The sequence below is a fragment of the Mustela lutreola genome, chromosome 14 (assembly GCF_030435805.1).
Source record: "Mustela lutreola isolate mMusLut2 chromosome 14, mMusLut2.pri, whole genome shotgun sequence".
NCBI lineage: Eukaryota > Metazoa > Chordata > Mammalia > Carnivora > Mustelidae > Mustela > Mustela lutreola.
This window is the reverse complement of record NC_081303.1, coordinates 60,513,945-60,537,481: the sequence shown is the minus strand read 5'-3', so window position 1 is coordinate 60,537,481 and position 23,537 is coordinate 60,513,945. Positions and strand designations below refer to the sequence as shown.

The following is a 23,537-nucleotide window of genomic DNA, read 5'->3' as shown; positions in this document are numbered from 1 at the left end:
TGTCAAAGTAACAATAGTAAAATAATTACTCCTGCTCTTCTTTATACTTAAATTATATTTATAATCAGGGTGCCTGGGTGGCTCGGTGGGATAAATTATATTTACTAGCATCTTATATAGTTATATCTAAGTGTAAGGTATTTACAGGTGTTATCTTGTTTGATGCACATAACAAACCTGCATGGTAAGTGTAATTTCCATTTTCTGACGGAAGGAGCTGAGGCTTCGAGAGTGTATGTGACGTGCCCAAGGTCACAGAAGTAGGAATTGGCAAGATAAGACTCCAAATCCAAATCTATATCATCCACACCAGAACTGCTTTCTAGTATACGCACCACCTCCACTTGTTTTCATAAGTCTTGAGACATTTATTCATGAGCTAAGTGGACGAAAATCTCATTTTCATCTTGTAGAAACCTGCCCCATGTACATCTAAATGTAAATTTTTAAAAGACTTGTTTATTTATTTCAGAGAGAGAGAGCATATGTGTGTTGGGGGGAGGGGCAGAGGGAGAGAAGCTCCAGCAGACTCCCTGCTGAGCACAGAGCCCCACGCAGGGCTGGATCCCACAGCCCATGAGATCAGGACCCATGAGATCATGAACTGAGCTGAAACCATGAGTCTGATGCTCAACCAGCTAAGTCACCCAGGCGCCCCTGTCCAAATGTAACTCTTATATCTCCTTCTCCCCACCTCCACCACTCAGGAAAATGGAGAGTGTGGGACTCTCTGCCCAGCGTCTCTGGAAGCCACAGCGTACTGCGGCAGGTGTGACTTCAACTTCACCAGCCATGTTTGTGCTGTGATCAGAGGACCTCATGATTCCCCCGGCAAGGAATCAACAGACGAAATATGCTCATCTGCTGAAGAGACCATTCACACAGGAAGTGCAGACACGTTCTCCTTCACAGGTAACAGAAACCGGGCCACATGTCCGTGGCTTAGGAGAGAGAGCGAAAAGCTGCAGAAAGTGCATCCTTGTTTCATCCTGATGCCAGCCCCTCCTTAACCTCATATGCTAATTCCTTCATACTGTGGGCTAGCTAGTTATAAGGTAATTAAAGGCACACTTTGGATCTGTTCAAAGTTAGTAGTTTAAAAAAAGTGGAAAGTCTAAATCCAGACAAAGGTATGTACTGTTTTAAAGTAAACATGTAGAAAATTCAGAACAGGGAAATAGCTTATGTGTTCTTTTATGGTATACCCAGTTAAACATCAGTGAGCCCCATGTTCTTTCTTAAAAGTGTGAATGCAGACTTTCAATAAATGCAAAGCTTGAATGTTGCTTTACCTGTAGGCAGAAAACAGGAAGAAACCTGTCTGATCACCATTAAGACCTCGCAGCATTATTCTGGGGAGGAGCTTAAACTGTCCCTTTCCTGATCTTGGGTCTGGGTCTGGAGACTGCACTCTCCCACAGCCTGGTGTCGCCACTAAATGGCCATTGTCTTGGGAACAATAACCTTCACAGTTACTGAAAATATTAATTTTCAGGCCCCATCTTTGCCCTGCTGAGTTCCTTGGAAATAGTGGTTCTCAGGCTTGGCTAAACTGAGTGAAAAACACTGTAAAAGTTTAAGATCATCTCCAAAATAGTTCTGTCCTCTATTAAATTTTTATTATTTGTCCATTTACTTAAGTCCCTACAGAGTTTGTTTTTGCCTTTTGAAAACTTAAGTGTGTCCCTGTGTGTGTGTAGCTGTGTGTATGTGTGTGTGTCATGTGTGTGTGTGTGTTTATATATATAATCATCCATCATCTAAAGTCAAATAGAATACATTTAAGTGACATAATTCAAGCAAGGTAAGATTAACTAAACTGCCCTGTTTCATCATGACTCACCATTCTGCCTTACTTAACCGATGGTGGGTGATAATGGTAAACTTCAAGATTACAAAAAAATAAGGCAAGATGCTGGAGTGAGGAAGTAGATTGAGGAGGGAAAGCAGGCATAGAGATAAGGTTCCAGTGATGTGCTAGATTCTTTAAAATCTTACCTTAATTTACCCACAAAGCAATCATGGAAGTATGGCCATTTAACAGATGAAGAGACTGAGGGTCATCTATAAAAGTAAGTTGCTAAGGGAAGATGTCAGTTTTAAATCACTTCGCCCTCAAGACCCACAGATTTAGAAGATTCTTCATGATGTAGGAGGTCCTCTCACAGTGCTCCAAACTCCCCTGACGTATTTCTTCCACCTGAAATGTCCCTCTTTGCCATTCCCAGGGTGTAAGTGAACTTTCTTGTCCCCAGTGCAGGCTTCTCGAGCCAGTGTCTGTCTCCTCTCACACATCAACATGACGTTCAGTTCTACCTTGTGTCATGTGCCTCTGGACCTTTGCTCCTTCCACCTACGAGATTGAAATAGCGGTCGGAACAAGATGCCCTTGCTTCACCTTATCTCATTCTTGGATTAACACACGTTAAGCAAACAAAACAAAAACAAAACATTTATTGGAATGCATTTAATCAGGAAAGTGGTCAGAATAGAGAACAGTTCCTCAAACCCTCCAATGTCCTTCCATACCCAGTTATAGATTAAGGACCCTCATTTCCAAATTAGTGAGTTTGGTCTAGATGCACATGATCCAAGAGAATTCTGTACTTTTATCTGCCTTTTGAAGTCAAGGTCAAGATTTTAAAGGTCCCTTAAGGCATATTTACAATAGCCTTCTCCACAAGAGAAAATGTTTAACTTATTTAAACATCCATATTTCAGATTGCTTTGCCTACCAAAGAATACTATAAATTAAATATGAAAAATAACAAAAATTTCTCTTCCAAGAAGAAAACTAAACACCTAAATCATGCTAAAACAAGTACCATTGAGACCAATTTGGACTAAGAAATCCACCTTTCTTAGAAATCTACAGTTAAAAGCTAAACAACATCAGAGCTCACCCAAATTCATTCATGCATACAATCATTTCATTTATCAAAAAATATTTCTTAAATTTTTACTAATAACTAGTCTCCACACTGGTAGCCCACCAGCTATGAAAACAAATAAGTAAGAATTCCCATCAGGGATTTGAAGCCCGTATGAACAGACAGGGGACAAATATGAGTACCCTGTAATGTGAGAAATACGTCCATGTAAGAACTGCAACAGAAGTAAGCAGAGGATGCTTTTCAAGGGCATTGCAAGGACATCTAACCCAGACTGAAGAGGTTAGGAAAGACTTGTGAAGGATATCATGCCTGAGCTGAGCTGAAAACTGAAGAACAAGGAGAAACACACCAGTTCAAAGGAAAGGAAGGCAGGCAGATAAGACAACGTGTACAAAGCACAGGAAGTGAGAGAAAGCCCAGGAAGATGTGAAAAACAAGGCCCTTGATATGCATGTAGCATGGTGAAGGAGAGGAGAAACCATGGGGATGAGGCCAAAGAGCAGGGGTCAGCAGATGAAGGCCTTTTATACCACACTAAGCAGGCAGCAATGAGGCAATATTAAAGCTTTTTCAGCAATAGAACAACACAATCCTGTATATGCGTTTTTAAAGAACAATCAGCTGAACAAATGATTGCAGACAAGTATGCATGGGACATTTAAGTCAGTAACAAGTAAAAATTGAGTAAGCATACCCCCCCCCAAAAAAGCAAGACCCTCTTTTATTTGAAGACTAACCCCTTATAACGTACATAATGATTTTGAGATTACAAAAGGTGGGTGGGGGGGTGGCATTTTCTTTTCTTTTTTTTTAAAAAAGAGTTGAGTTGGAAATTCTGGCAAAGAAAAAAGAACTCAGAAATAAGAGAGATTGTTGAGGGAAGGCAAAATTTCAACTATGCTTCCTTATGTGTAAAACAAAAAGGATTCTTTCATGAGCTAGGAGCATCTTTTAAAGACCAGGCCTCACAGGAAAACAAAGAAATGAAGATAAGAGATGAGAGAGTAAAAAGAATGAAATGCCATAGAGGAAAAAAGAAGAAACAGCATGGCAAGCTACTGCAACTGAAATTAGAATTGGTGATGTAGGCCTGAAGGGTTGGAAAGAACAGTTATTAGCAATGAGCAGTTCAATCTGCTACAGCCAGTTGATTGAAAAATATAGTGACCTCATGTGAGTAGGTGGATGGTCTGGGTAGCTCGGCCCTACAGTCATTCAGGGATCCAGATTCCTTCCAGGTGATGGCTCATGATGTTTCTGGGGCTGCCATCCTTTCCATGGTGCAACCTGGGTCACCACAACATCCTACTTCCAGGCCACCAAAAGGGGATGAGAAGGTCCATGGAGGAAAAGTGATTCCTCTTAGGAAGTGAGACCCTGGTCTCCTTTATCACTGTTGTGCTAATTCTTTTGTTGAGATCTCAGTCATCTGATAACCCCAAGCTGCAGAGAAAATTGGGAAAATTAGACCCTAGGCAGAAGGCCTCTGACCAGGACCAAAGGGAGATCTGGGCACCCACCAGTGGTCATCCCAGGTAACAAGTGGCAGATGCCCCCTTACCAGAGAAAAATGAAGACAGAGATAAGCCCTTCTATTTTATAGCAGTTTACATTTTATGATATTTTGGCACATAACATCATGCATTTTATTTTCATACTAATTCTATAAAGTAAGCAGGTCAGGGTTTATGGTAAGGAAATATATGTAAGGAAAATGCAGTCAAAAAAACCCACAGGGATGGGTGGAGACTCAACCCCACATAAAGATGGAGCATGCGGCTGAGAAGCCAAAGAAGGACTCCGAGAAGTCATCCAGAAACCACCACACAAAAATGCATACATACAAACATAGTCAAAATTCACCAAATTAAACAGATTTAGCCAATTAATTTTTCAGTGTTTTTTTGTTTGGGTTTTTTTTTTTTTTTTTTTTTTTTTTTGTAAATTTGTAGCATTTGTATTTCTGAAATTACCAAAGCTTAAAACTGAACAAAGACTTTTGGCATGCCATTGAATCACATGACTGATTATCTAATAAAATCATTGCCAGTACAAAACATTCAACAGTTTGGTTTAATTCTTTTCTTTAGATTGGTTGTTTTGAATTTGGGTTTCAGTCCTGGTTTGGCAAAAGAGGGAAGGATGTGTGTAGTGGATTGTGCATTCCACTAACCACTAACCATTTATAACCCTATATATAAATATATATATAAACATATAGGGTTATATTTAATATAACCCTATTATAGGGTTATATTAAATATTATAGGGTTATATTTAACCCTATATATTTTATATATTTATATATAAATATATATTTTATATGTATACTCTCTATATATGTAATATCCATATATAACCAGTTATATCCACTAACCATGATAAGACAAGTTTCCAGTCTCATATATCACAGTAACTATATATTATATATAATCCATTATATTTTACATAATATAATTTATTACATTATATATAATTTATATAATAGTTTAATGTAATATGGATGATGTAATAATTGGTAAGATTTATAGTATCAAACTCTAAAAACAGGTTGGTGAACCTGCCCCACACAGAAGTGGGGAAGCACTAATATCCAGTGTACATTAGTCTAGTACTTTAGGTTTTCAGTCATTCCTTTCATGTCACCCATTATTTGATCAGAGAAAGTGAATTCTTTTCTGTGGAGTTCCATATTGTTGCATCCAATAAACACATGAAGTGTTTTTCTTATGATTTAGAACATTAAGAGATGAGAGTTCTAGCATTAAGCATTTATTTTTAAGTTTTTAAAAGTTTTTTATATTCATTTTCAATATGGTTAAAAAAAATGTTTTTAAAAGCTCACTCTTCAATTTCTCCCTTTCCAGATGTGAACCTGGAGCCTTATATGATGTACGAGTATAGGATTTCTGCATGGAACAGCTATGGGCGAGGATTCAGCAAAGCCATTAGAGCCAGAACAAAAGAAGATGTGCCTGAAGGACTTAGTGCCCCTAGGTGGACCAAAATGGATAATCTTGAAGATGTGATACTCTTAAGTTGGAAGAAGCCTATACAGTCAAATGGTATTAAGCTACTTTTTAAATTGAAATAACAAAATCCTATAAATCCGTAAGGAAATCGAAATGAGTGTAAAGTACATGTAACTGGCATGCATCTAACCATTAAAAATTATTTGCTGGTAAAAGAAACCTTAGGTGTGTGCCTGCTAATCATTCATTCTGTAAAATAGGCCTCACAAGTGTTTAGTCCCGGAATTTTTTCCTCGAATCCTAGCATATATATCTGAGCTGCTTTCAAACAAGCAAAGACTGCTAAAGTAAGGCAAAATAGTTTTAATATTGGAAGAAATTTTGTTTGGTAGTGAGGGAAAATAAACATAAATGAATTTAATTATCTATGTCCAGAATCCCTCTCTTCAAGAAGAGTGCATATCTCTCAGAACTTCTTGAACATAGCAATACGATAGCAAATTAAAAGTAAGTAATGCTAGACTATCCTATTTCCTCAGAACCCTAAGACATGTGAGTTGTTTGCAAATAGTTAAAAGGATCTGACACTCAAATCTGGGTATTTCTCTGTCTCTTTTAGGTCCAATTATCTACTACATTCTTCTCCGAAATGGGGTTGAACATTTTCAGGGAACGTCACTGAGCTTTTCTGATACGAAGGGAATTCAGCCGTTTCAGGAATACTCGTACCAGCTGAAAGCCTGCACGGTTGCTGGCTGCGCCATCAGCAACAAGGTAAGGAAAGGAGCCAGTGGGAAGACTATAGGAACATGCAGGTTGTGAATGACTTTTGCACTGTCAGAAAACAGTATCTGCCTCAATGGTAACACGCTCACATGGCTTCTCAGCTGACTACTAATACGTATGTCCAGAAGGAGAGATCACTGCAAAGGAAATTTATGCACGTGTCAATGTTTCATTAGTTTTTAAAAAAGGAAAAAAATTTGAACCAATATTACCCTCTTTATCACATTTTCCCTCTGCCAACTATATTTTTAATTAGGTTATGTTAGTCACCATATAGTACATCTTTAGTTTTTGATGTCGTGTTCCGTGATTCATTATTTGCATATAATACCCAGTGCTCGTTATAACATGTGCCCTCCTTAATACCCACCACCAGGCTCACCCATCCCCTTAACCCCCCACAAAACCCTCAAATTGTTTCCCAGAGTCCATAGCCACTTATGGTTTGTTTCCCCCTCTGACTTTCCCACCTCCAGCTTTTCCTTCCTTCCCCTAATGTCCTCCATGACATTCCTTATGTTCCACGTATGAGTGAAACCATAGGATAATTGTCTTTCTCTGCTTGACTTATTTCACTCAGCATAATCCCCTCCAGTTCCATCCATGTCAGTACAAATGGTGGGTGTTCATCCTTTCTGATGGCTGAGTAATGTTCCATTGTGTATATGGGCCATATCTTCTTTATCCATTTGTCTGTTGAAGGGCATGTCGGCTCCTTCCACAGTTTGGCTATTGTGGACATTGCTGCTATGAACATTAGGGTGCAAGTGCCTCTTCTTTTCGTTTCATCTGTATCTTTGGGGTAAATACCCACTAGTGCAATTGTTGGGTCATAGGGTATCTCTCTTTTTAACTTTTTGAGGAACCGCCATACTGTTTTCCAAAGTTCTGCCAACTATTCTCAGATGATCTTCTATAGATCCATAACAAGTCTCAAATCATTCCTCAGTTTAAAAGTTTCTATTTAAATATGACTTTAAGAGCACCTGGATGGTTCAGTGGGTTAAAGCCTATGCCTTTGGCTCAGGTCATGATCTCAGGGTCCTGGGATCGAGTCCCGCATTGGGTTCTCTGCTCATCAGGGAGTCTGCTTCCTCCTCTCTCTCTCTCTCTCTCTCTGCCTGCCTCTCTGCCTACTTGTGATCTCTCTCTGTCAAATAAATAAATTCTAAAAAAAAAATAACACTTTAACAAAAATTGCCTTCTCTTGAAACACAGAAAGGGGCAAAAGAGCCTGGCTTAGAAAATAAAATGATACCAAGATTTCTGCTACAGTATAGGAAAGAAATGAGCTCACGTAACAGGAGTCAGGATGGAGAATATCAGGGAGATACAACAGATGTTTTTGGGGATGAAATCTATAGGACTTGGTGTCAACCAAATGCAGGGAAATAAGAGAAATTGCTGTCAACTCTATGCAGGGTAGTAAGAGGAAAGTATCAAAGATGTTATTCAAGATCTCTGGCTCTCTGGCTTGAGCAAATTACAGATCACAGTGCCATTCTGCAAGCAAATAAAAAAATAAAAGAGGAAAATTTGAGTGTAGAAGAAGATTAAAATTTTAAGCCTTTTTTAAGTATATATTTAAGAGAAGGAACAGATAGAGTGACAGAAGAAAATATTACTTGGCACTTTAAGCAATACTGTCTTGTCAGAGTCTAGATTATGAAATGACTGATTTGCTAGAAGGATCCATGTGGGAAGTTGAAGCAAGGAGTTTGAATAGGGTCATTTAAGGAGAAGAGAGAGAGAAAAAAAAACAAGACCACAGATGATGAACACTGGGAACGCGAAGAGCCCACAAAGGAGACTGGAAAGAAGCAGTGAGATGATTTAGGAGAAAAATAAAGAGCGAGCCATCTCACAGAAGCCAGCCTAGTCAGAAGAAACCAGTAGAAACAAACACACAGCAGCTCTGATTCTCTTCATGTGGTTACAACTTTATAAGAACAGCATCTTCCCACACTGTGCAAGAACCATCCAAGGAAAACATTCAGTCAGATGGGTCCGCCGCCGTGCATATGTGCAGCTTTTCATTCAGCAGACCTCCAGAAACATCTCCGAGCGTGGCACCGTTTAAACAGATGGCAGCTGATTGGCCCCATCAAAAGTTATGGTCCGAACGGTCCTAGAACATTTCCACGTCTTTTTATACAGGCACAGCTCCTGCCTACCAGATGCCAGAACAATTGGTTAAAAAACTGAAACCAGAGTTAATTCTGTGAAAAAACAAATGCAGCTAATTTTTATTCAAAACTGTATTTTGATAATGCTGCATAAATAACCGGTCGACTTATCCTTTTTTCCTTCTCATTCAGTTCTTTTTCCAGAACGTTGGTATAGACGCTATCAAGACATCCTGGGTATTGTAAGAAGACTATTAAAAAAAAAAAATCTGCCATTTATACTGTTCAAAGCATATTATATGCAAGCAAGTTCAGATGTGGGTTTTGCTTCATATTTACTGGTGCTTAAAATGTACAAAATCAGGCTGTTAAAATGCAAAGACACTGATGGGCCATATGGAAGAGAGTCATCAAGAGTTCTCTAGCAAGACAGTCTGCCCGCCAGATTTTACTTGTTTAAACTGAGGGCTGCACTCTGCCGTCAAAATTGTTGTTGAACTTGTTGTGATGAATGGTAGTCTGAGACTTAGGTAATGTATTCAAGGTCAGATTTTATTGTTTAAATACGATGGAAAAGAATAAAAAGAAAAAGAAGGAAGAAGAAGGAGGAGACTGTCTCCCCAAGCCCCCGCTAATGATATGCCAGGCCAGACAACAACATTTTAAAACAAAAGTGACATTCTCGTTGATCAGAATACCTAGTGTCCTATTACCATAAATTGCTGTTTAATTCCTATTTGCAGGTAGTTGCCGCCACGACCCAAGGAGTCCCGGAGAGCGTCCTGCCGCCCAGAGTCACGGCGCCCAGCGCAGAGACTCTGCATTTGAGCTGGAGCGTCCCTGAGAAACCAAATGGCGTCATTAAAGAGTACCAGCTCAGGCAGGCTGGGAAAGGTCTCATCTACACTGGCACCACTGACAGGAGGCAGCATACGGTCACAGGTGAAAAAAACCTGTGAGGAAAACCTACCGGAAGGGTCTGTCATTGTGGTTAGGGGGCAAAGCATCCCAGGGGTGTGCGTTTGATATATGAGGTCGCTTCGAAAGGACGTGTTCTCTTGACATATGGTCAGGTCCCACTTATCCATGCTAATAGAAGAGCCCACACTGGCAGCAATAAGCCACAACAGCAGATAACTTCAGAAATAATTTATATTTGGCTTTGATATGCATTATGTGTAGGGTTTTTGCATCAGTATTAACTTTTTTTTTTCCCTCAGACAAACGGTAAGATGCATTTTCATTCCCCAAGGATATACTCATAGATAATGGGATGAGGATAGCCAGGAATGTACTGGAAGGCAGGGAGAAATCGCCCAGAGGCTAACATTTATCTACTGAGTGGGTAACTGATACACAGAGTAGTTGATAGGTGACTGTGACGATTTGTTATTATTAACATTAATTAATAGTGACTGTATTATTTTTATGGTTTGTTATAACATTTATTACAATTAACTGTAAAAAAATAATAATAGTACAGTATAATGGCATAAAGTCAGATAATTACTAGACGTGATTATAATAACAATTAACATGTTTAGTTTTGAATGTCATTTCTGAAGAGAAGAGAAGCATTTTCTGACATTCCCGTTCTAAGGAAGCCTCTTTATTACACCACGGTTATCACCTGGTCTTATTTTTGTCATGGATTTCTCACTACCTAATAGTGCTTGTTTTCTGTATCTCCCCCCATTGGGTCGGGGATACCTAGTTCAATACAGTTTGATATTGTTCGGTATAAATCGGTACCTAGTTCAATACAGTACTTCCTGTTCCTAGAACAGTCCTTGACACATCTGTAGATGCTACACAGAACCACACAAATGTATGGGGAACACATGAATTTCCCATGTGACACCCGGCATGTACTATCTCGTTTGATTCTCTCCACAAATCTATGCGGTAAAAAGAGTTATTACTCGCATTTTATAGAAAAGAATACTTTGAGATGGTAAGTAACTTAGTTCATTACTCAGATCTACTGAATCATCCCAAACAGTTGTGGGAGTTTAGGTTCTGAGGCCGTAGGCAAGAGATTACAAACTTCCTTTTCCCCCATTGTCAGCAGCTTCCTTCCCAGGGCCCCTGAGTGAATATTCTTCTTCCATTGGACCCCTTGGCTTACATGGAGCATTGATACTAGAGATCAGGAAACTTGTGAAGAAGTACAGAAAAGCCTGGGAAAGTGTGCCTGAGTTTTCCTCAGAGGAAGCACAGGTTATACTACACAGGTAGAAAAATCAGTTCATGATTTTACTCTTAATTCTATGATGCCCTGACACACAAGCAGGCATTCACTGACAGATGCCCACTGTCTTCAGGAAGTTCCAGAAGCCAAGTGCTCTAAAACAAGATTGCTGCTCTCAAGAAGCTTCCAGTGAGGGGCACCTGGGTGACTCAGTGGGTTAAAGCCTCTGCCTTCAGCTCAGGTCATGATCCAGGTCGAGCCCTGCATCAGGCTCTCTTCTCAGCGGGGAACCCCCCACCCCCCGCCTGCCTATGCCTACTTGTGATCTCTGTCTGTCAAATAAATAAATACAATCTTAAAAAGAAGAAGAAGAAGAAGAAGCTTCCAGTGATAGGGAACACTGACAAGTTAAGAACTAATTGCAAATACAGTGCGACCGATACCACAGCAGAACTCCAAAGAATGCAGTGGGGGAAAATCAAAAGAATAACTTGGCTTGGAAAATGGAATGTCAGTTACAGAGTTTTGAAACCCAAGTTAAGACACATTTAGATCTTGTATCAGTAAAGGTTTCACAAAAAACCGGGATACCGTGATATGGAATGTTCTTCTTACACTATATGTCTCCTCAGCCAGCATGGGCTTTGAACTGTGTGAGTTGTTCTGATTTGTATTTTTTTTTAAAACGAGCATTTACATGCCAACAGACTAAATTCAAATGTAATGTGTACACCAACAGGATTGATAGCCTCATTAATTATAAAATAATTGGGAAGATTTTTCTTTAAAACACCTTTATTCCACCAGTTGTTCTTCTCATTGTCATTTTTAATGAATATTTTCATGTCAGAGAGGATTTCATGCACATCACTTGATGCCAGGAGTTCTCTTTTATGAGGAAAAATATTTTAAAGTTTTTCTATATGGTTTTACTTTTTATAAGATCATAAAATAAAAAGAAGCCTTTAGGATTCATTTGGTTCATCCGTCTGCACCATTTTAAATAGAGGTAGACAGTATTTCCCTTGGCAAGACAGTCCTAAAGAGAAGTGTCTTCATCGCATGAGGAAGCAAACTCCTTAGATCTTAGCATAACCTCACCGAGTACAGCCTCCTCTATATGCTGTCCCTGCTGGATGGCAGCGGGGCTGGGCATTAGTTCATCTAAAACCTGAGATCCATATAATGTTCCTATACCTTATCTGCCAAGAAACATTCATTTCCATAGTTCTCTAACTGACCAAATTCACTATGGAAGTATTTTATGATATGAATGACTATTTTATTGCGTTTGTGGAACAAACTGAAACAACCAGATTTACTTTACATTGCATCTCCAGTGTTTGATCAAAGGGCTACCTGTACCCTCTGGGATAAATGTTTTGCTTTTCTCATCATTTCCAAAACCTTGGTATTCCCTACGTTAACAGCCAAACACTAATGAAGTTGTAGCATCAGTCATCCTGGAACTTGAAAATCTAGGTCCTTAGAAATGACAGAAGGGAAAGCGAGCACCTTGCCTCAGCCCCATTGTCTCCATGCTTATTTTTAATTACCTCAAAGCTTTAGAAACATGATCCCGTAAATGCTTTGTGGGAATAGTGGCGAGTGCACTCATCATGTGAAATCCATAAATTGCTTATAATCCTCTCAAGATGTTAAAAAAAGCATTAAGTAATTGAAGACAGGAAGTCCTCAGTTAATTATTTAGAGGTGTTATCAATGCTTTAAGTAAACTGAAGCATTTTCTGCTATCTCACTGAGCTGAATACCATGGGGACGAAGGAGAAACAGCCATCATCTTCTCATATCCGCTAATGCAAACAGCACATGGCAGCTTGTCAATAAAAGACCTTTTCATATCATTTATTACTAAACAGGTCCACCATCCTGCACAGAACAATTGGGATGTCAGTTATGGCATTGTTTCACTTTGGGTTACCACTGCTTTATATATGGGCCTCCTAGCGTGGGCACTGGGCAGAAGAGATGGAGAAAGGATTAACTAAATAATTAGGGCCACCGAGAACAAAATGAATTAATCATGTCCTCTTTAGCAGCAGATTTGATAAGGGCTTATGTGTCTCTTAACTCTGGGAGAAAAGTGTTTTCCAAATAATTTATTAAAAGTTGCTTATCATTGCATTTTCCTTGAAAAGGAAGACCCACCAGCCTTAGGTTAGCAAGGAGAGAGCAATTTGCCTTCCTTTTCCATTTTCTTAGAAACTCATGAAGATCTCCTGTGCTAAAATAGCATACACCCTAACAATGCAGGTTGTAGCAGACAGGCACTATTAATGTACTAGAACAGATATCCTGCACATCATTTTTGAAGGAAAAAAGAAAAAAGGGGACACACTTTGACCATCAGTACCACGAAATGTGGAAATTCCTTATAAGGGGATCTTCTGTTTAGATAATTCTGCTGTGTCCTCCCATGGTAGCTAGCACTTGGCTCTCAGCTCTCATGGCATTTATAATACTTTATCACAATATTCCTTCTTCCTGTCACTATTCCTCAGCTAATAGGTGAAGTTTTCTAAGGGCAGACAATAGCCTCCTGTTTGCCATTGTATCATCTACACTGTGATAGGCACCTAACAGGGTACTTAACATATTAAGCATTCATGAAGATTTGTTGAGTGGGTAGATACTGAGTAGTAAACTAGGATCTGAATGATTTTATTCTGTTTTGATCGTATACAAAAATCATACTGTCAAATACCTCTAAATCTCAGGCGGGAATGGCTACATCATTTTCAGAGTCCAGGGCAAAATGAGAATGTGGGGTCCTTTGTCCAAAAATTATTTAGGTATGACTCAACATCCAAAAAAAAACAAATAATCCAATTTGCCAAAGGTGGCAGAAGACATGAACAGACATTTCTCCAAAGAAAACATACAGATGGCCAACAGACACTGCTCAACATCACTCATCATCAGTGGAATGTAAATGAAAACTGTGGTGAGAGGTCACCTCACGCAAGCCGGAGTGATGAAAATCAGAAACACAAGAAACAACAGGTGTTGGTGAGGATGTGGAGAGGAAAGAACGCTCAAGCACTCTTATGTGGGAACGCAGTGGTGCATTTTGGAGGTGCCTCAAAAAAAGTAAAAATGGAGCTACCCTATGATTTGGTAATTGGGCTACTGGGTATTTGCCCCCAAAATACAAAAACATTAACCAAAAAGGATCCAGGATCGAAAGGATGGAAGCAGCCCAAGTGTCCATCAATGGATGGATTTTTTTAAAAATCCATATATATATATACATATATATGTATATATATATATATATAATTCTTATGTATATATACACAATATAATATATATTTTTATATTATATATTTTAATATCATATATATATTTATATATCTACAATGGAATATTATTTGGTCACAAAAAATAAAATCTTGCCATTTGCAACAACGTGGATGGAGCTAAAGAGTACAATGCTAAGTGAAATAAGTCAGATAAAGACAGATAATGTAAGATTTCACTGATATGTGGCATTTAAGAAATGAAACAGATGAACCAAGGGGGGAAAAGGAGAGACAAACCAAGGAACAGACGCTTAACCCTAGAGAACAAACTAGTGGTTGACAGAATGGAGGGGCTGGGGCAGAGGGTGAAGTAGGTGAAGGGGATTGCGAGTAGAGGACACTTACCATGATGAGCACTGAGTCGCATTTAGAGTTGCCGAATCGCTATATTATACACCTAAAATGAATATGACACTGTATGTTAACTATATTTGAACTAAAAACTTAATAAAAATTTTTTAGAAAAGTATATATATATATATAATTTATATATATATATATATATATGTTTTTTGTGGGTTTTTTTAATCCTTAAGAATGCTTGAAAATAGAGCACAGAATCAAGCCCTGGACCCTCCACCAGGGGGATCTTGGGTTACACGCATGCCTGGGAAGCCAGCCTTGATCTCTGGCCGTCTGGATTTATTGGCAGTCTGCTTCTTGAACTGGAACAGAGGAAGACAGCTAGGACGGTAATGCTGTGCTCAGAACAGCGTCCGGAGCTTGCCTTCAGTGCTCTCAGATCATGGCATGTATTACTCTGTGCTGCATTCACTCCAGCTACCTGAAAACTGACTGCTGGGCGTCAGGCCTATCAAAATAGATACAACAATTCATTTTATTTTCATTTTTCCAACCCCAAGGAAAGCTTTGTGCCTGGCTGTTTGCAAAATAAAGGAATAAAGAATAGCATGGCATCCAGCACTATTTTTGCTTTTAGACAGAATATTATAGCTGAAGAATTACAGTCAACAGCTGCCTGGACACTAATATTTGAAGAAAAAAATTTTCCCCTGAAATCTCAGATATTTTCAGGTTTTTTGCAGTCATTGTTTCTGTTTCGTCCCAAGAGTGCTAAAGAACTCCTGCTGTCTCTGCAGTGTGTGTCCTTGTCGAGCTTCTGAGCAGCGTCAGACTTGGCCGCCATCCGATGCCACATTTTGTTTCTAGAAAAGACTCTGCCTGAAAATGTAGGGTAAAAGCAGCTTTGGTCTAGTATAGCACCAGACTCCAGAGAAGAAGGATATTTATCAGAAGAATGTTACTAAAATCAAAAGCAAGTGTCTTTTCTTGGACTATTTTAATAATACTTTTAATGTTGATCTGCACTTGGAAAGAGATTTGGCCAAGAAGTAACTTACTTACCTGGGAAGTGCTCCTTGGGATGAATGTGACTTCTAAGATACTGGAGAGAGGGACCTCAACTAGGGCCTGGAATTTCACACAAAATATAGAATTAAGAAACAATTAAGCTTGTAACAAGTAGTCAGAAGCAGAAGTCATGAGGTTACCTCACAGACTTTTGCAATGCAAGATTGCCTTTGTTTTGGCGTGTTGATGCCCAATTCATGAGCTGTCAACTGAATGCCTACTTGGAAGCATTGATACAGAAAAGAGGTCCAGTGGCTGCTCACAAACAGGCAAGAACTGAGATTGATGAACTTGGACGCATGGCTTCTGAGTTTGGGGTGGCCGGTGCTATCATGAGGAGGGGACTCCAGCATGGGAGCTTCTGACACATTCCTTAGTCCAGTTCCATAAAACAGATCATCTGCAAATGCACCTTAGATGCCTCTAAAGCATTTCCACAATATCTTGGTGTATCAGTTTTGAACATCCAGATTTTCACACAGAATTATTCATTTAAAGCAGAATCCTGCTGTAAGCCTCCCTACCTCAGTCAACACTGCCAGGGGGTGCTGGAAGTTCCCGGGAATCTCCGTGAGCAGGGACACTCTGGAGGGCATCACTTAGTGAGATCCGAAGCGGGTAAGAGCAGAAAGAGGTGTATCACAACGGCAAGATCGCATGTGGATTCAGGGGGGCCCCGCCAAGCACCCAGTTTGGGTGAACTGGTGCTGAGACAAGTTTCTTGCCCAGAAGATGGACGACATCTGATAACTACCTACTGACAAGTTTTGAAAGTAACCCAGGCCTCTCAGCCCTTGAACTCATCACTGACCAAACTGATGGAAAGACTTGCAGAATGACTTATTTTGTAGGACTATTTGGTAATTCTTTAGAAAATAGCAGGTGACATGGTAGAATAACCAGATGGTTGCTCTCAGGTAGCACTTGCTATCTGAGATTATAAGGGACAAACGTCTTCTCCTGACTATTGATCTGGAGACTAAAGAACTAGAAACAAGCTGTTCTCTAAATCGTATCATCAAATGTAACAGACGCTAACATAAGCATTGGTTCTATTTTCCAAATCATATTTTTTATGATTCATAGGCAGACTTTAGGTGATCCTTTTTAATACACATTTACTCTTGAACATAATGTTACTTGAAAGTATAATTATCATGAGTTTGGTTATAGTATACTTCTATCCTTTAAAAGAGAACATGATTCCCTATAGGGAAATTCAGTAATTTGCAGCCACCGTAATCTCCACTGCACTGAAATGTTAAATGCTTGGCTTTTCTCCATGCATTTGCCTTTCTCTGCTCTACAACTCCTATCTCCTACTCTTTTAATTCAATGCTGAGCACTTGAATGATGTTTTCTTTTCTCCTTCTATTCTTGGACTTTAGGATTAAGTTACAGTCAGAATGGTTCCTTTGAGACGCCTCTTTATTTCCCTCTTCTCATCCTGATCAATTCATGAGTCGTTTTCAGTTGGTGTGCCCTTTTCAATGCCTGTTACTAATATTTCATATATATCTCATTTTAAGGACCACCAATAGAGACTCACTTAAAACGGCAACAAATTCCAGTTGAAATGCGTTGATTTTATTGAGTTTTACGGAGTCGTGTATATCAAAGGTCATCCAGTTCATGTAGATCATTTATGCCTGAAGGCAGCCGATGCTTTCCTTACAGATTATCTGAACCACGCCTGTGAGTAATTTAGTCCTCTGAGAGCATGAAAAATCCAAGACCTAAGAAATAGGATGTAGACAATTATGGATTCAGATATTGCCTTCCCTCAAGTTAGTCCGTAGCCCAAACAAGCAGCCTGCACCATCATGCCCACAGTTTACGGGTACGGAAATTGAGACACCTAAGGGTCAGAAAGCTGGCCCGTGGTCGTAATTCATAAGTAGGTAAGGGATTAAAACCCAAAAATAGTCTAACTCCACATGCTTCTCTCCTAACAGAAAGCCTGCTCTGCTTCAGTACATGATTGTGGAAATATTCAAAATGGAAATATTTAAATATTTAAATACAGATTCCCACTTGGAGAGAGATATATAGTATAGATATAGATATACTGTGTAGATATACTATGTATACTGTGTGTGTATATATGGGTGCATATATATGTGTGTGTATATATATATATATTTTCCCCCCCATTGGTCTTTGAGCTACCTATGTCATCATTTTCCAATGTCTCAGAAGCTCTGGGCCACATTTCTCAGCCCAGCTGCCAGACTTCTATCCTGACCTCGCCCAAGCTTGTCTCTATAAAAACAGTTGATTTTCTCCATCTGTGCTCTAGCTCCCTTACCTCTAAAAGAAGCAGATAATTGCAGTGCCTCAGGGAGTTACCAAGGTTTTTGATTGTGTTAATATCCAGGAGTACACAGAAGAAGGCCTGCAAGTGGTGTTCAGTCAACTTCAGCTACTATGTTTTTATGTAATTTTGTAATCAATTTCCTTAAAAATAACTCTGTTTCTCATAATGCGTATTTAATTAACGTACAGAGCTGTTGAAAAATTTCAATACACTTGGCTGTAGCTCTTGTGTGAGGGGAGGGCTCAGGGTTTGGTGTTAAAGTTGTGCTTTTGTCTCTACCCCAGTCTGATCAATCATTCACTGTGGAACGTTTACTTCTCTGAGCCTCAGTCTTCTTACCTGTGAGGCAGGAATACTAATTCCCGTCCTGGTGATATTCAAGCTGAAACCTCTTCACCTCTCCACTAAACCTTTTCATGTTGTTGCTAATTATCTCAACCAGAATCTTGTAACTATCTCTAACATGCATAGGGTAATAACAGCTGCTTATGGTCCCCTTGTGTAACATGGAAGTATCTGAACTTGTGTGCTGATATGTGACATTATTAGTAATTATAATATTAGTATTATTTAGAAATCTTTTTCTAGGAAGTTACAGAAAACTCAGTTCAAGCAGGCTTAACAAATGGACATTTATTGGCTTGAAACTAAAAAGAAAAATCAGGTGTAGACTCCACGCTGAGATGTTTCCAAGACCCAATTTCTTTTTACCTCTGAGGTCTCCTCCATTCTCAAGCACTATGTGGTGAACAAAAAACTACCAGCAATTAAGAATGAAAGTTCATGTTCAAGGCCTGCCTCCCCTTAGTCTAAATGAAGTCACAGACTCAATCCTGAGCAGCTAACATCCACAGTGGAATGTGGAACTGTGTCCAGGACTAGTCAGTCCAGGTGGTATCAATCCTAAACAAGGCGTAAAGCCTGTTGGTAGCCAAAAGACGGGTTTCCATGAGCAAAACTACAGCTCTGTAGTAAAAGGAAGTGTGAGTGGACTCTGGAAGGTAGACATAGCAAATGTGGAGTTGTATGACACAAACTGGCAAATGTGAGTTGGAATGAGGTGAATATGTCTACCCTTGTTCCGTCTGACCCCTATATCAGGGCCAGACACAGTCCTTGAGGACGAACTGCGCATGGATTAGATTAAGTCCATTTGTGCTCCCCTCCTTCACTTCAAGTCTCAAGTTTCCCACTCTTGTCTTTCTTGCTCTTCCATTTTTGTTTCCTTTCTCAAGCTCATCACATTCATTCCTCTTGATGGGTGATGTCTTTGAAAGCCTGTGGATTCCTAAATGAGCATCTCTACCCAGCGCTCAGCTCTGCATTCTTCCTCCCTGATTCTGGTACTCCAGTGGCTTCAAGAGATGCATATTCCTTCACCAGACCTGGCCCCATGCTCTTCAAGGCCAACCCACAGGATCCAGTTTAAATACCTGTAACAGGCTTCTCTGTCACACCTTCCTTAACCTATCAAAAATCCCTAATGAACTAGCTACTCCACTGTGGTACCATTTCTAAATAGCTTGTATTCTAGTGTTCTGGGCTATATGTAAAATGGATACCACTCAGTTTGCTTCAGAAAGATTTTGTAAGGAAAGGACAATTTCTATTTCAATATACATTAATTTCCTTTTTAGCGACTGTCCTCGTTGCAAACACATTCAAACCTCTCATCAGCCTTAGAACACCTTTGTAATGACATATTTGCTCTACCTTTTCTAAGATGCATCCTAAAACATCCTCCAGCAGTCACCACTTGTCTGACTCAGACTAGCTAGAGCACAAAATGAAGAGGGCCTCATTTGGGGGGGGTTGTTTGTTTTCGTTTGATAGGAAAATCTAGAGAAAGACCAAGCGTTGCTTCACTTGTATCAGCCATAGTTACCATCTGGCATTCAGACAAAATCTAGAAAATATTTATTGTTTACACATTCCATTAATTTTTGTATTATTTTAATAATGTTCTACAACTAGAATAGAATTGCTTACACAATGAATAAATGTGGTGGGCAGAGATACCCATGGAATTATGAGGAAGGGCTTCTGTTTGGTCAGATCACAATTTGACTGGATGTCATGGACATCATAGCCTGACATCTTTGTGGGGCACTTGTAGGGGCTTCGTGTTCTTTAAACATTATTTAACAAACATCAAACACCTACAATAGGCACTACTGAGAAAATATGATGAAAAAATCCTCAAAGACATAAGCCTTACCTTCTAAGGGCTTACATTCTAAGTGAGAAATTGAGCTCTTCTCATGAAATGGTGCTACAAGGGTCTACACCCCCTTTTCCAGCAGCAAGAGTAAAGAGGGTGCGTTGTCAGATGAAATCAGCCCGCTACTGCATTCTCTGACCTTCACTCTTAGAAGAGTCCTCCTTTTTCTTTTGAGCTCTGTATTTTATAATCTTTAGCATTTTCCCATAAGCTTTTATCAAACATATATGGTTTGGGTTTGGCTTAGATCTTTCATCATATTTCTTATCTATAAATCAGGTAAATATCAAAATTATGTAAATCCTCCATAGCAACCAAATGGGAGATTACAATCAAATAAGTATCTGCATCTTATCACTAAATTGATAAGGAAACACAAAGGGCTTTGAAGCTGAATTCTGAAGCAGCTCCAGCTGCAGAACTTTATTGCTTTAGCAGAAAACCCAGATGACTACTCTAATACTAAAGGAATCAGTTAAATTAATTTTTTGACTCATTTAACAAGCATCTACTTTGTGCCAGTCATTATTTGAAGGATATGCTGGGATTTTTTACATACAGATCCGTTTGTGCTCTTTTAGAGCTTATGCCCTAGGGAGGAGACAAACAATGAATATGCAGACATAATAAAACATCAGATAATGTTGAGGGCTATGAAGAAGAAAGTAATTTGAGGGAACAACAGGTACTGGGTGTAGTGTATATACAGAGTAGTCAAAAATCTTGAGCAAAAAAAAAAAAAAAAAAAAAATCTTGAGCAAAAATCTACATGAAGCCATAGAGTGATTCATGAATGTCTCTGGAAAAAGTCACCTACCAGAAGAACAATATATGTGAAAATATAGTTCAGAATTCATGAAAAATTAATATAATAATTAGTAGAGCAGTGCTATCACTTAGCCTAATTATTCAACATATAGACTAAGTCTTATATTTAAGGAAAAGAAAATTTTTGAGCTTCAGCATTATTTGGACTTTCCCAAAAATCAAGGCAAGAAATGTTAGCCTTATCTAATGCTGCTGAGTTTTAAGGTTGGTTCTGCTCAAAGAAAGTACTTCTCTAAGTAACCTATTTCATCTTCACAAGAGCCTTAAAAGCGAGTTGCTGTATTTCCCATTTTTACAGATCAGAAGATCAGGCAAAGAGAAGCTAAGTAACTTGAGTATTCTATTTTTCCTGAGAAATTATTGAGCAGTTACTGGGCTGTGTCATATTCTGAATACCATAGCACTGACCCTTCATAAAATTATGTTTAATCAATGTGTAAAGACAAAGCCAACATTCCCCCCCCCCCCCGACAAAAAACTACAGAAGTTAAAGGTGAGCTGGTACTGTATGGGCACACATGGTGAAGAAGTGCAAAGTTAAATACAAAGGGGGGGGGTGGTATGAATATAATCTGAATATGACTTAAGGGTAAAAACATTTTGAATCTAACCTTCCTTTTATTTTTTCCACCCCTTCTCATATTAGAAGCAGTTGCAGAAACTAGGATGGTTAGCCTGGAGAAGAAAAGACTCAGGGGGCATTTGATAACTGTCTACAAATATTTGAAGAACTGTCATGTGGAAAAGAAATTAGATTTGTTCTGTATGTCCCTAGGGGTCCAAGTGATGGAAAGAATTCACCACAATATAAAGAAGGACTTTCAAACAAAATAAGGAGAACTCTAGAGCTCTCTAAAGATGGAACAGGCTCTTTGAGAGATGAGAACTCTGGTTGCCTAGGCAAGGCAGTCTTTTCAATGACCTCTTGTACAAGAGAATCAGGAGAAAGATGGATGGGTGGATGGATTGCATGAATTTTAAGATTTCTTCTCAGGCTGAGAATTTACTACTTTATTAATGATAAATGAATTTTCTATTTATATCAAGATGCTTGTGAGGTTCCTATCTCCATTAAAGAGTGTTTTCTGCTTTTAAAATTTTTGGAAATCGTATCTACAACTCTGCATGTTACTTTCGATGCTTAATTGATAATAAATAATCCTCTCAAGATGTACTTTATTTCTTGTTTGCTCTTTCTAGGTCTCCAGCCATACACCAACTACAGCTTCACACTTACAGCTTGTACATCTGCTGGATGCACTTCAAGCGAGCCTTTTCTAGGTCAGACGCTGCAGGCAGCCCCTGAAGGTAATTAAAAAATTAAAAAATATATATATCCATGATTTGGGAGAAGTTTTCATATGGCATTTTGAAGTGAATTCTATAAACCCTTTCATTTCAAACAAAGAAGGAGTCAAGTCGATAAATTATATTCTAGGCTCCCATTCTTCAGGTTTGGTTCAGCTGTAAGTCTCCCAACATAAATTTTGCTTTCCGTTGCTTAAACCTCTTAAATTTAGTTTTCAGTGAAAAAAAATATTATGTACTGGGATATAAAATTCCTCAAAAAATCAGAAGTTAAATATTTCTGGAATGCCTGATATATAACAAGGATGTATGTGCTCACTGCCATAAAGAAGCTACCATCAAGTCAAAGACACAGGACAAGTACTTAAACTTAGGTTAAGAGAGAGAATCAGGGTGCTTGGGTGGTTCAGTCAGTTAAGGGTTGGAGTCTTGATTACAGTTCAGGTCATAATCTCAGGGTTTTGATCTTAGGGTAGTGAGACTGAGCCCCGTGTTGGGCTCCAGGCTCAGTGCAGAGTCTACTTGGGATTCTCTCTCTTCCTCTGCTCCCCTTCCCACCCCCACCACTCAAATAAACAAACAAACAAATAAATAAACGTGTTTTTAAAAAGTGAGATAGGGGGGACATGGTTGGCTCTGTGGGTTAAAGCCTCAATCCCAGGGTCCTGGGATCAAGCCCCACATCAATCCCCTGCTCAGCGGGGAACCTGCTTCCCCTCTCTCTCTGCCTGCCTCTCTGTCTGACAAATAAATAAATAAAATCTTAAAAAAAAAAAAAAGTGAGAGAGAGAGAATCTGAAAGGTGATGTTAAGAAAGAACAAATGGTCAATAATGTTTTAATAATGTCTGGTGACAGATGGTGACCCCACCTATCATTGAGGAATGTATAGAATTGCCAAATAAATATGTTGTACGCATGAAACTAATATAACATTGTATAATAATCATACATCAGTTAAAAAAAATGAACAGAATGCTCCAGTTAATCTGAAGAGGGAGAGGTTATAACTCATTATGAAAATCAAAAAAGATTTGATGGAGCAAGTGAGTTCTGAGGAAAACAAGGATTTTGACAAATAAACAGTAGAGGAGATACAGAATCCAACACAGGTTGAGGGGATACAAAATGGGATCATCACCTTGGAAGGCAAATTGGCAATGTCTGTTAAATTTAGAACATTGATTTTCTATGACACAGT

General features: G+C 39.0%; 1 protein-coding gene across 1 annotated transcript in view; it reads left to right on the top strand.

The window, feature by feature from the left end:
• USH2A (usherin) overlaps positions 1-23,537 on the top strand; it is a 704,505-nt gene that overhangs the window by 544,798 nt on the left and 136,170 nt on the right. The window contains exons 51-55 of the mRNA XM_059145262.1: positions 708-912; positions 5,762-5,959; positions 6,486-6,640; positions 9,522-9,720; positions 22,230-22,337. Of these exons, the coding sequence (XP_059001245.1) occupies positions 708-912; positions 5,762-5,959; positions 6,486-6,640; positions 9,522-9,720; positions 22,230-22,337 (865 nt within the window). The remainder of the gene's footprint in view (positions 1-707; positions 913-5,761; positions 5,960-6,485; positions 6,641-9,521; positions 9,721-22,229; positions 22,338-23,537) is intronic.